At 32.5% G+C, this 14,208-nt stretch overlaps 1 protein-coding gene across 2 annotated transcripts; it reads right to left on the minus strand.

Moving 5' to 3' along the window:
* Nucleotides 1-397: 397 nt before the first annotated feature.
* On the minus strand, nt 398-13,495 carry LOC129949043 (hydroxylysine kinase). Of its 2 annotated transcripts, none has more exons than XM_056060253.1 (5): nt 6,503-6,525; nt 4,334-4,708; nt 1,491-1,615; nt 1,211-1,410; nt 398-1,148 (listed from the first exon to the last, which is right to left on the minus strand). In XM_056060253.1, exons 1-5 carry the CDS (start codon nt 6,508-6,510, stop codon nt 525-527), a joined length of 1,332 nt encoding a protein of 443 aa, XP_055916228.1. In that variant the 5' UTR covers nt 6,511-6,525; the 3' UTR covers nt 398-524. The 2 variants fall into 2 exon arrangements, with proteins under 2 accessions (XP_055916228.1, XP_055916229.1); XM_056060254.1 differs by lacking the exon at nt 6,503-6,525 and adding an exon at nt 13,381-13,495 and having other exon boundaries at nt 399-1,148; nt 4,334-4,808.
* Between the last annotated feature and the right edge of the window lie 713 nt (nt 13,496-14,208).

The following is a 14,208-nucleotide window of genomic DNA, read 5'->3' on the forward strand; positions in this document are numbered from 1 at the left end:
AATTCGGAGGCAAATAGCTTCTTCATCGCTTATTATGTACAGAACGTCCTCAAATACAACTTCAACTAACATTTTGTATCCTTTTGCTTACCAACAAATACAAAAAGTTGATATCAACTTTAAAGTTTCTTGAAATTCAACCATGTGTTGAATCAGCTGTTCTGTCAGATACCTACACATCCCAGAAATTCTTTGATAACTTTGAATTCGTTTTTTGACGTCTCAGCTGTTTTTAATAAGCTGTTATTTTACACGTAAAACACTAACAAAAAGGTATCCGAATATCCTATCTGTTTGAGAGTGAACGCAGCCATAGGCTTCGTCAATGTCAAAAATATAAACAAAATGACAGTTCATGAGAAGAGTGCGTGAGAAAATAGATAGACATTTTAAGTTTTCTTATTTTAATTGTAGATATTTCTTTATTGACTACATAATATTCAATTGACCTTAGTTACATATGGCATAAAGAATAAGATGAAACCTTTTCAAAATAAGACTTAAATTAATAACACTTTCCTTCATCACTTATCGCTCTGCTTCAAATAATGATCAGCTGCATCAGCCCAAATTTCATCGATTCCCTCAAAGTTGTGCACCCATAAATCTTCAATCATTTTCCAACCAGTTTCCTGCGTAACCAGCACATAATCATTGCTCGGATGGAGAGAATGTGTGTAGGCTCCCATAGTCAAACTCTGAGCTAGCCTTGCTGCAACACAATATTTCAAATATTTCTTCTCTTCTGCCTTCAGGGGTTTATTGGTATCATAACCGGCCAAAAACACTCCACCAGCTACAAGACTTTTGGCTTGCAAAATCATATAAGTCATAGCTACGCCAATTTCAAAGATAATCGGTGAATAGCTTGTGTCTCCAAAGTCGATGATTCCACAAACTTTGAACTCATCCGAGTTCTTCCTCTTCTGTTCGACTATGATATTTTGTTCATTATAATCTCCATGGATAACTTGCTTAGTCATCTTATCGACTTTTGGAAGAACATGAGTTTCAAAGGCTTCGATGATTTGCTCGACGATCAATTTACGTCCGTGATCTGTAAGAACGTATAGGAATTGTTTGAGTTGAGAAATTGACTGGAGATTCCAGAGGGTTTTATGAGTCTTATACGCATCGTGATTGAAGTCCTTCAGAAAAAGAAAATTGTTATTTTTGACACAATTCCAAATTCCAACCAGAAAAAGGTTACCTTCATAGCTCGATTAACCTTTGCCAGGTATTCTCCACTCTGGAAGAACAAATAATTGGATTTGGTTACTTGGTGGAATATTTTCCCTGGAATGAATTCCAACAGTCTCACAACATAATTGACACCATTTATTTTCTCAACCGAGAAGTTCTTCCCGTGTAGGTTGACAATAGGCCTGGGACACTGGATACCTTGTTTAGCTAGTTTGGAGAGAAATTAGATTAGTTACCGTTAAAACTCTCCACTTTAGTTGTGCTCTAAGAGATGATGAACAACTTACACAAATGAATCAATAATTCATTTTGAGCATCGATAAATTCTGGTTCCTTGGAGTCGTGGGCATTTAGAATTTTCATAACATATCCATGGGGCCAGGTTCTAGTTATTAGAGGATTCTTGACATTTCTGTTAAAAAAATAATTGGGTTAAAAAAGTAATGGATTCAAATCTTGACATTTTTTTGATAAGGCTGTATGATCTGTAATAAAAGTTTGTGGGTAGGTGTTTGACTAAGAAAATGATAAGATAAAGTAAGTTAATATTTTTTATCGGTTATTTACTTTTATTTTTTTATTTTGTTGATAATATATTATATAAAAATAAACTGAACTTGTTTTAAATAAATGACAAGCGTGTTCATTCTAATACTTAAAATATTTTGCATTTCGAATTCTTATAAGACCACTACACTTATTGGGTGTTTCTTTTTAAGAAATTGAGAACTTTAAATAATAAAACAAGAAATAAATAATAAATTTTTACAATCTGTTTAGATAGTTTTATTTCATTTTTTAAAATAGGATTTTTGGGATTTGGCCACAGATTTTACGACTTTATGGCATGAATACTGGCTTAAAAGTTGATAATTTTTTGTATAAACCAAGGAATTAACATCAATGAACATGAGATGGCCAATAAAAAACCATTTCTGGCAAGAAATTTACGTCAGATTGATTTGGCAATAGATTGATGGTTAAGCACTTTGTAAACAATTTGCCGCATATTTTTAGAAACAAATGTCACCGATTTTACAAATAAGGAAGAATGGCCTGGTTTAACAGAAAACGGTCTGAAGGGCGCCTTTCCTGTCTTCTATATGGCTGAAACACAAACACGCTCAAATTTCGGCTTGGCCTGACGTTTAATAGTTCAGCTATAGAAATTCAATGCATGCTACGCCAATGAAACTTTGACCCCACGTTTCGTTTGACAATCGTAAGGGAAAGGACGTAATGTTACTTAATGTGACTCCAAACGAAAGCTCTAGTTCAAATTTGCTGAAAATTTGCTTTATCTGACAGCTCCACAGCTGTAAAAAAAGTCAACAAACAAAATACATTTGCTTTTGGAAGGATAACCATTGGTTATTAAAAAAAGTTAAAAGGTAAGTTTTTTTTACAAAGAAAAACTATACAATTATTTCTTGAAAACGTTTTATTTGTCTAAAAGAAAATGAGTTTCGAAAAACTCCTCATTGATTGAAGAGCTCCGTAGATAAAGTTGCCAGACCCACCAACGTTTCTCAGTCTGCGCTTCTTCTTGCTCCATGAACATACCCACGATATAGGCTGTATAAGCTACTTCCGCGATAAATTCAATTTTTTTCGATTTAAAAATTCATATCTCTTACTGCACAAAAAAATCAAAACAAACTTTTGAGAGTGACCGAAGTGTCATTTTGGAAATGTCATTCAAAGCAACTTCGAATCAGACCCATCGTAACAAAGACGAAGCCGAAGTTAAAGCGTGTTTGTGTTTCAGCCAATAGAATTATACTTCGTTGTTAAAGTAAAAAGCGATTAAAAAATGGAACGCGACATTCAAATTGAAGATGTACATTTTCACAAAGAGCGCGAAACGTCAAAACAGCAAGAAAATAAAAGCAATCACAAATAAGAGCTTTGCTGTCAACACAGTTTGACATTTTAACTTCGAACTTCGATTTTAACTATTTGCTCCAATTTATAAGATACTCGTTTTCAACATTATTTTTATATTGGGCAGGTTCAGACAACATAAGGGACTTCATTTTTAGTCAACTTTATTCTTTGAACGTACATCAAGTCAACTTGTTATTTTTTCAAGTGTCATGAATTTCAAATTCAGTACTTTACTTCACAAACCTCTACTTTATGTTCATGGTATAAAAACTGCCAAAAACATTACTGCCTTCAAAACACTCGTCAGGCAAGGAACAGGTCTGTCACGATTTGTAGTTTGTACTGTAAAGAAATATTAATTATTTCTTTTACAAATTGACAAGGAACCCTTTTACACAAAACATAAAATAAAGCTATGCAAAAACTAAATAAATCATAGAGTAATAAAATTCAGCTTTCAGTTAAATGAAAAGAGAGGGTCAACTGTCACTTTAGTAGAAGAAGACTTTACTTGATAGTTAGGGAGAGTTTTCTTGACTAACTTTCCAGTCAATTTTCCAAAAAAAGTTGCCTTAATGCAATTTTTTGACAGCTGGCCAATCAGATGCTAGAAACTTGTCTTACTTACAAGTTCCTTATGTCATCTGAACCTGATAATTTTTTCAACATATTTTAAAATGCTGATGTGTTAGTCTTGTATAGACGACAGATTCATTACAAACGTTACCTTCAAACCGTTTAGAGGTTCTTCAAGATACATATATTTAAGTCAGGAAAACCTAGCAACTTATACAATTGTAGGAGTATTAATTTATTGACAAAAACAACTACTTCATGAATAGAGGCCGTCAAATCCATCGGAAAAGCGCCATTTAAATTGCCATCAATTCTAGATTTTATTTTCTAAATTGAAACCTAATTTAAGGTGAATTATAGTTTATTCTATCATATGTACATTTTTATTTGCAAAAGCTTTTTGTTTATATAGATTTTTTAATTAAGAGAATTTATTCAATCTTTGCGAATAAATATTGAAAGTCTCTAAATTAATGAATCCATCACGAATTCCAGCTTCATAAATCACAAGTACGAGAACATTGATTGAATATAATTTCTTAAGTAAATACAATTTTCTAAAGTGGGTTAGACGACTTTAAATGTTGAAATTTATTTGTTTTAAGCGAAAGTTCAATAAAGAAACATGTAACGAAAAAAAGTTTAAATCAATATAAACACAACTCACTTGTCTTCGGTGATAAAATAATTCCGATCATCGTAAGAAATCAACTCCTTAAAATCTCCAATCGTAATTCCATATAACCGTTGGGCTAAACTATGAACGTCTTCTGTGGAGACTTTTGGTTGGATATCGGATCCTGGTTGAAGGAGTTCTTCTCCTGCTTCGGCACTTTTGGCGACGATGCTGGTATTAGTTCCATTATTTTGTTTAACGTCCTCAGAAACTGGTGAAAATTTTCCTTCTCCAGTTGTTTTATCACCAAGTTCAAAATTTGTATTAAGTGTGTAGGACTTTTTCGACAAGGCGTTCAACTCCATTATGTCTGTTAAACTGATTCCAGATTTCAATCTCGTTATTTTTTTTCGGGGTGTTATCAACCTGATGTACGATCAGCAACTGATTTAGATAATAATTTTAACAAAGGAACGTCGCGAAGAAAACGACAATTATGTACAGTGGGACAGGGATTCATTAAAAGCTGAACAAAAAATTATAAGAAGAAAAACTTTTAAGTAGGGTGATCTGGCTTAGATAAGCAGCAATTTGATGAGCTTATAAAAAAAGCACGACTTTTGATGATGATTTTTAAGGCTCAGCTATTCTGTTACTTGCTGATGGTGTTGAAAACCATCAGCGGATTTTTACGTGCATATATAATTTTTAACATATTTTAAAATTTAAGATTTTTCCCATTTTTTTTGTTGTTATAGATAAAAGAACAAAAAAGGCGTATGAGCAGCTATTGGTATACATAAAAAATCATATTTTCGATCTAAACCCTTCGAAGTGTTTAACGGATTATGAACAAGGAATGAGACAGAAGCCGTTAAAAATGTTTTCCCGCAGGCAAAATTAATCGGTTGCTGGTAAGAATGTTTCATATATAATAAAATGGTTTATACATAGTAAATTTCAATGTTTTTTTACAGTTAAAGGTTCCATTTTTGTCAGGCCATTAGGCGTAACATGTGAAGCAGGCACACCTAGTTTGAATACATCAGAGCTTCGAAACCAGCTTCGTGCGCATTTCACAAAATAAAGGCTCTTCCTCTACTCCCATCAAATATGATTTCAATGGCATTTTGGGACATCAAATCAAGGATTTTGTTGATGAACAGTAATAATAATTTCAGATCATTCCTAAATTATTTTGAAAAATTCTGGATTCAAAAGGTATTTTTAAGTTTTAACGGTATGTCTTGTTCTGTTATTTACTCATGTTTTTTATTTTTAGGTAGGGTTTGTCAACTTTTCTGTTTTTCAAGAAAACATCCAAACGACTTCTGCTGTTGGGGCATACAACAGTGTTTTGGGTCGTCCTGAATTAAAAATTGGAAACAAACTTCTTCAAATTTGTTGCTATGATAAGGGATGAAGAGTTTTTATGCAGAAAATGGTGGTTCAATGGGAGCCAAAAGTAAAAAATACAACGTTGAACGAAGCTCCAAAATTGAGGAAGCAACTTCGTAACTTGAGGAGGTAAACTAACAGTTGCTTCCTTCTTTTCTTTGTTTGTAAGGATTTGGGAGCAAATATTGTTCTGTTGCCTTGCAGGCATTTAAAAATTTGTGCTGAATGCAATCTCAAAGTTAAAGCTGAAGCTATAGCTGAAGGAGATTAGAGTTACAAGTGTCGTTGTTGCAGGGAAATTGTTCAGGATACAATCCAAGTATTTGTTTGATGGTTTTGGGTATAATTTCATTTTTTAAAATAAACTTTAATAAAACAAAAAAAAAACAAATTGGGGTCTTATTATTAAAAACAAGACAAGCTGGGCTTTATTTCATTTAGTTTTTGGGCCTTTTTTTATTTTGATGGGGCCTTATTTCATTGGGGCATAGTTTCATTATGAAAAATTACCCCAATTTTTTTTCTTTTGGGGCCTAATTTCCTGGGACCCAATTTCACGGAGCCATTTTTAAGACCCTATTTTTCATTTCTGAAAAGTATATTCGTAAACAAAAATTTGTCATGATATAATGCAAAAAAGTCTCATACAATTTGTTTCACACAAATAGGCAATTTTGAAATAGCTTTTCATTTTTTAAAATTATTTTTTAAACATAATCTGTCCCACTGTAAGTAATGTTTTCCCTTTCGTTCTATATGATTTCTTAACTCAGTTTTGATGTGTCTTATCTCAGTTTTTATATTTGTACTATTTGTATTTACCTTTCCATTTTATTGTATGTAATAATATTTATCCATCAGTTCGAAACGAACGATAAGCTGCATAATGTGATAGGGGTGTTAGAGGGATTGCAGCGCCACCACCGACCGCCACGGTGGTGCTAGCTTTTATATTATAAAGTAACAAATGAAATTTAAATCTCTTAAGTCTTTTGAACAATAAAATAATTGAAATGATTGTGTTTAGATAGTAACAAATGAAGTAAGTACTTCTATAGTCATATATAAACAGTATATGGATAGAGTGTTGAATATAAAAGTGCTCCAACTTATTAGGTAATTGATTTTTAAGTGAAATGTTATTTTGAAGATACAAATCTTAAAATAGGACAGGAAGAAATATTTGAGTTAAATGATTTAAATAAGATAATGTAATGTAGAGTTTTGTCACACACATTATCAAAGTGAAATATAAGCAATCTCGAGTGTCGTATAGGTTGGAGTGGCAATTTTATTATAGCCTCAAATGCTTTAAATTCTATAGTATGTAGGGTGATTTAAGATACTGGCGATTTCAAAAAATGCTTAAGTGTGTCGTAATTTTAATTTTGTATCTTATACATCTTAAGGAAAAATGACACAAGTTGAAACAATTGAATAAGATAACAATTTCATGGCAGAGTCAAAACTTTTCGTGCTGCAAAATAAGATTTAGAAAAAAATTAGTTTTTGAAACATCAAAAATCAGAAAAGTATACACAAATTAAATTAAAACCTAAACGTCTTCTACTCTGAAAGTCTAACTTGTCGAGTTGTAGAAGCTGAGTAAGGTCAATGATTCTGGAGAATCTTCTCCAGATGAGCCCTGAAACTAAAGGACGTTCTTAACCCTCTACCTTCCCAGAATCATCACCTTTCCCACATAAACAAGGCATACAAGCCAACGTTTATGTCACCAACTCCCATCCCACCTCCTACGTTGTAATGACGAAAAAGCTAGACAGCGCTCTTTCTCTCTCTAGGTAACCTAGCTGAATTGCTGTTAACGAATCCTACTCTTTCCTCACATATCAGAATGTGTTCTTAAAATGAAATGACTCCTCACCCTATCTCTTTTTCTCCAATCAGCTCTTATCTTTGTTGGGCTCGATCTAAGGTGTTAAACGATCCGTTTCGATGATCAGCCTGGCTCAATTCAAAAATAGTCTCTAACGGGGACTGTCTGTATATCTGTATATGCGAATCTCTGTACAGACGGACCTCTTTTCTTCATCTATCAAAGAATGATAAGACCGGTATCTCCTCAAGACCGGACGGCAGTTTGGCGTCAAAGCCTGTTGCCGTATCTCCTGCGGCCAACAAAGAGAAGGGAAAAGTGGCAATCCATGGACCCACCTCTGCTGTTGGTAGCAACGAGAGTAGGAAGGTAGCAATACCTAATTCCAGTAGTGGCAGGGATGTGAAAAACGGCCCTACCACTACTAATGAGAGTACATCCAGAAATTGAAAGAGGAAACTCTCAAAAAGCCATTATACCATATATGGTGCATCATCAGGAAAGGACACCGCAGCAAACCGCTAGCGTCGAATGGGCTAAAAGCATACTTGTTGCAACAGGAACCAACAGAGACTCTACGTCCAAAATTGAAAGGACTCTTGAGGGGGCCATACCTACACCAAAACGGCCTCGTGTGCAAAACACTAGCACTCCCCTTAATTCCATCAAGAAACAAGCCAGTTTCAGTGACATCATCAAGGGCAAAGTCGTGGTTGAGGTTATTGACAGGAGCGATGATGATGGCACAATATCGGCTAATCGTTGGCAGCTGGTGAAGATTAAGCTCTCGGGTGGCTTTTTAAGCATTTTGAGAGAGCTTCCTTCCATAAGCAATGGGGGTTGGCATCAGGCATCAGGGTCATGTCAACCAGAGGTTTGTGGCGACCAGAGGTCTTGTGACTTATACAAGCTTGTTGTCAGCCGGTTTGATGAAGTTTGGCCAGGTGCCAAATATCTTTCGAGGTTGTCGCTAAGGAAGACAGTCCTCGCAGACCTAAAGCCCGCATTTGAATTCCAATCAAACCTGCTGGTATCGAGGACATTCTCGAGATGATCAAAGTTTGTAACGCATCCCTTCCGACGCCTTACTCGAAGATAGCTAGAGGAAGTGAAGGGTCGTTATATAAAGAATCCTTGGCTCCTCTAGCCTTGACCAATGGCTCTATAAACTATGGCTTTGAATCCATTACAATTTAAACGCTACAGTGCAGCCCATCCTACCACGTTTGGCACATACTGGCATACCAATCTCTACTAGTAAACTGTTGCTTAAACAAGACGCTGTGAGGAGGGCAGGCACCAGGTGAAACAACATCACAACGTGGTCAGGTCACAAAAAACATCTGGCCAACACTGGATTTAAAACGTTCAAGGTGCTTGCTCTCTTTAAGGAGATTGCATGTAAGCTCGATAATAGGTGACACTGTCTAATAAGAAAGAACGCGACGCGACTAGGCTTATTCTCAAATGACTTTTGCTGAAGCTGTATAGACGAGGAAGAGGAGGAAACAATTCTTCAATCTTAACGATCTAAATCATATTAGCATAATAAGCCTCTCACGTTTCGTAAGGAACTCAAACTGAAGATTTGAAGATTTAATTTTTTTTAATGGAAAAAACTGACTGTTGGATTTTAATAGATAATTTACTGAATGTCAAAAATTATATTTTCTGTGAGTGAAATTAGTTTGAAGCCAATATTTTTAATTTTAAAAAAGATATTTGAGTCGAAAATCAATTTTTACGAACTTTTCGTAATGGTATTTATTTTTTGTTAAAAAGCTGTAAGTATGATTTTTCTTATAAGATAAAATAAGTAGCCAATATTTCAAAGTTTTGCAAAGATATTTAAGTTAAAGATCAATTTTTACCAACTTTTGTTAATTTTTTTTTAGATTTTTAATTTTTTGTAAAAAAAAAATTTAATTTGATTTTCTTCAAACTATTACTGAATGTTAAAAACAATATTTAAACAAAAAATTTGTTTAAGACCAACCTCTCAAAGTTTTTTGAGTCGGAAATCATTTTTACTAACATGTATTCCTTTTTTGTCTTAGGTTTTTATTTTTTGTAAAACAAATTTTCAATTCGATTTTTCTCAAAATTTTACCAAATGTTGAAAACGTTATTTTTCGTTGGACAAAATTGTTTTGGAGATAAAATCATTTTTTATTCGTAAAATTTTCAAGGTGACACATATTTTTCAGTTTTATTTTATTTATAAAAAAACCGTTAATTGGAAAAGGTTCAAGAGATTATAAAATTAAAGATAATTATAAATATGTAAACTTATTAACAACATGTTCCATCGAAAAATCCAGTTTCCTTCGATTCCCTTGCAGTGCTGCTAAAATGAATTTAGAGTATTCCAATTGGCAATTCATCCAATAGTAAACTGTTAAAAATATATTTTTCTTAAATGGTTTAGGCGTAGCTTTAAGCACATCAATTTGGGGTTTTCAATATGGCAATACGTTTTTCGGAGTTAGTTTTTTTGACAGCTGTCAATTGTTTTATATTCAGTGTGATTTGTCATTTCATAATAAAAAGACTTATTCCTAAACAACGACTTTTGCAAATAATGCAAATATATTACCAAAATAATAGTTAATTTTGCGCCACGCATTAATTAATTAAGGTGCGTAATTGCTGACATAGGCATTTCCTCATAGAAGTGATCAAAAATTGCGTCTCGGCTGAAATTTATATAAGACAGTGACGGATATCACTTGCTCGAAATCATTTATAAAACACACAATTGAAAATCCTTATCTTTATAATAAAGGAAAATTCTTGGTCTTTACATTTAATTATATGAGTTTTTCTTGAAAACTACACGTCTAAAAATAACAACCTTTAATACCAGCTGTCAAAAATAAAATTGATTTAATTTACTCGTACCAATGGAAAGAACTTCTGATTGATTCATCTTTTTCTTTTCATTTGCATTCTAGCTTAATCGTATAGTGTTTGTGATTGGGAAATACGATTTTAGATAGATTTTTTTTGTCATGCAGTTTGTATCTTAAAATACAAATACACCAAACTGACGTCTGTCAATTATTTTGAAGTATATGTTATTCCGATCAAGAGAAAAAGAATTACCTTTTGCCTAAATATCTATGCTTGTTAAATTCGTATTCAAATAAGTTATTTTTTTCAGAAACAATTTCTTAAGGTTTTCATGTCGATAAATCAAGATAAATGTAACCTTTTCCTTCTTCAAAATACAAGCCTATGTAATTAATAAACCAGCAATAAAAGAAAAGGCACATATCTTTGTTTTCCATATTGGTTTTAAAATTAGATTCATATCAAAGTTATGTACACTGTGGCGTATACGTAGTTTTTTCTTCAAATATTTTTTGTTAAAATTGAAACTAAATATTAATTGTAATGACTAGTGAGCAAATGATAAACAAATCAAAATAAATGTGCTTTAGTAACAACAACCAAGAATTTGACCTGTCGTAGACCAAACCATGTCGAAATTTGAATCGTTGGCCCGAATTACCTGAATAGGCAAAATTGTCGAATTTGGGACGACACCAATTCATGCGAGATTTATTTCATCCAAATAAAGTTACAGTTTGGTGTGAATTTTAGACTGCAGGAGTCATCAGTAAGTACTTCTTTAAAACCGTTAACAGAGCTGAGAGCGCTATAGGTCGATTATCACCAAATTTTTGTAGCCTGAATTGGATGATATGGACACCGAAGACATATGGCTTCAACAGGATTAGGCTACATGTTACACGCAAGTGCTTTCATGGCGCATGGTTATCTCACGAGCAGGTGACGTAAATTGGCCACCTGGTTCATGTGATTTGACCCCTCTAGACTTTGTTGTGTGGGACTTTCTTAAATAGCAGTTCTATGCGAATAAGCTGCAAACCACCACGTACGTTTTTAGAAAAAATTCAGTTAACTGTTTTTTTTTTTAATCAAAAAATTGAAAAAAAAAAATTGTCACCACGAAAATTTTACGACTATAATATGATTTCATCTCTAAAGCTATTTTGTGCAACAAAAAATAATGGTTTTGACATGTCATACAATTTTAATCTTATTGACATTTATTTTTATAAAAAAATAAAAACCTAAAAAAACATTAATCAAAGTTGGTAAAAATTGAATTTCGACTCAAATATCTTTTAAAAAAATTTAGATAATAGCTTCTAACTACTTTTTACTTATAAGAAATATTGTTTTCAACATTAGGAACAATTTTGAGAAAAATAGAATTGACAGTTTTTTTTTTTTAAATAAAAACCTAAAACTAAATTTATAAAAGTTGGTAAAATCGAACAACGCAAATTTCGTAAACATTGATACATATAGACAAACTTTTAAGCAAGACAAATCAACAGACGGGATGGGAAGTTATCAGTGTGGGTCGCATCCCAGCCTCTTTTTCAATTTTAACATCAACCCTCATTTATTGTATTGTATTCATATTCAGTTGCTCGCACTTTCATCAATTCTCATCATTTCTTGACATCAATTTCGTACTTTTTTAAGTTAAGAGATTCTTTTTTAAACCGCACAGCACAGAAAAATATGTATGTGCAATACTTTCTGTTTCTCCCTCTAATTTTGATATTCCGAATTCAAAAACAATAATCTTCTGTATTTCCTTTTTAATTCAATTTCAATCTTTTTAAGTAAAGGGATTCTTTTTTAAACCGCACAACAAGAATGTGCAATACTCTGTGTTTCTCCCTCTAATTTTTATATTCCGAATTCAAAAATAATTATCTTCTGTATTTTCTTTTTAATTCAATTTCAATCTTTTTAAGTAAAGGGATTCCTTTTTAAACCGCACAACAAGAATGTGCAATACTCTCTGTTTCTCCCTCTAATTTTGATATTAAGAATTTAAAACAATAATCTTCTGTATTTCCTTTTTAATTCAATTTCAATCTTTTTAAGTAAAGGGATTCTTTTTTAAACCGCACAGCACGAATGTGCAATCCTTTCTGTTTCTCCCACTAATTTTGATATTCCGAATTCAAAAACAATAATCTTCTGTATTTCCTCTTTGATTCAATTTCAATCATTTTAAGTAAAGGGATTCTTTTTTAAACCGCACAGCAAGAATGTGCAATACTCTCTGTTTCTCCCTCTAATTTTGATATTCCTAATTCAAAAACAATAATCTTCTGTATTTCCTTTTTAATTCAATTTCAATCTTTTTAAGTAAAGGGATTCTTTTTTAAACCGCACAACAAGAATGTGCAATACTCTGTGTTTCTCCCTCTAATTTTTATATTCCGAATTCAAAAATAATTATCTTCTGTATTTCCTTTTTGATTCAATTTCAATCTTTTTAAGTAAAGGGATTCCTTTTTAAACCGCACATCAAGAATGTGCAATACTCTCTCTTTCTCCCTCTAATTTTGATATTCCGAATTCAAAAACAATAATCTTCTCTATTTCCTCTTTAAAGTGTAAAATTTTATAAAAATACTTATACAGAGTATCTAGTACATCAATGCTTACAAATATGTTCTGCTATTTGTTGCTTTAATTCATTATTAATTTTTAATTCTCAACAAACGACAATGTATTAAAAAGAACTATTATTATTTGTTCAAGTTTGACGCTCTTATTAGTGTTGCATTGTTAAAATACTCTTATTCAAATATTGTTAAAACAAAGTTCTGTTTTGTTTGCGTTAATTAGAAATAGCGACAAATGTTCTTACTGAGCCTATTTCTTGAAAAAAAAAGATTCATCACTTTTTTGTTGTTATTTCTTAAGAATGATTAATTTATTATTTAAACAAAAAATAGAAAAAACATTCATTCAATAATAAATGAGGAAGAGTGGGTGTATATTAATCCCCGGTATAATTTCTTACTTTTTAGACTGTCGTTAATATTTTGTTCGATGAATCACATTTTTCAACCCATAAAACGGTTCATTTCAACGTGCACTTTCCCCACTTGTTTTAAAATTATTCAACCTATGGGTAGTCTATGTCTGCATACTACACTTTTAATTCACTATTCAGTATTCACCCTTCTTGTTTGTACACACGTCTAGAAACACATTTCCGAGCGTTTTTATCGATTAAACACTAAAACCTAACAAAAAGTTGGCGTGGTCATTGATTTTTCACGCAACCAAAATTTCTTTTTTCAAAAAGGTCTATTAAGTTGTGTCACCTACAAGTGTAAATAGTAAAATCTCTCATGTTATCCAACTTGTCTTATAAAAAGGTTAAATAAACAAGCGGATTAATACAAAAAATATAAAAAAAAAAAACACTTTGTATAAAACTTTTCACACAACTAACCAAACATAAAAACGCACAATCAAAACAAAAACACGCACCGCGCACCGGCAACACACCAAAAACTTAAAAATATCATCCCATCGTTCTTGCTTGACTTAATTTAACATTGTCGTGCGTCGCGGTTTTTTTTTTTGGGAGCGTTCAAATTCTGTAGGGCGCATAGCATCCATGTTATAATCTATCCACCTTGATTATTCCCAACTAGAGATGTGATTCCCGCTTTCATGATGACACATAACTTTGACAGGGCAATTTTTATTTTTCAATAAAACAGTCAACGAGCTCTATTTCTGCCAGGCGCACATAAGAAATAAGAAGCTTTTTATTATGGAATTATTATGTTACCTTTCCTGCCCGCCATAACGATTGTCAATGATAAGGTTATGGTCT

Source organism: Eupeodes corollae, chromosome 3, assembly GCF_945859685.1.
Source record: "Eupeodes corollae chromosome 3, idEupCoro1.1, whole genome shotgun sequence".
NCBI lineage: Eukaryota > Metazoa > Arthropoda > Insecta > Diptera > Syrphidae > Eupeodes > Eupeodes corollae.

Bases quoted from the DNA above. Each gene is read 5' to 3' on its own strand.
- LOC129949043 (XM_056060253.1), bottom strand. The intron at 1,616-4,333 runs GTGAGTTGTGTT...TTTTTTTAACAG, and splicing joins TATTTTATCACCGAAGACAA to AAATGTCAAGAATCCTCTAA. The intron at 1,149-1,210 runs GTAACCTTTTTC...CTTTTTCTGAAG, and splicing joins AGGTTAATCGAGCTATGAAG to GACTTCAATCACGATGCGTA.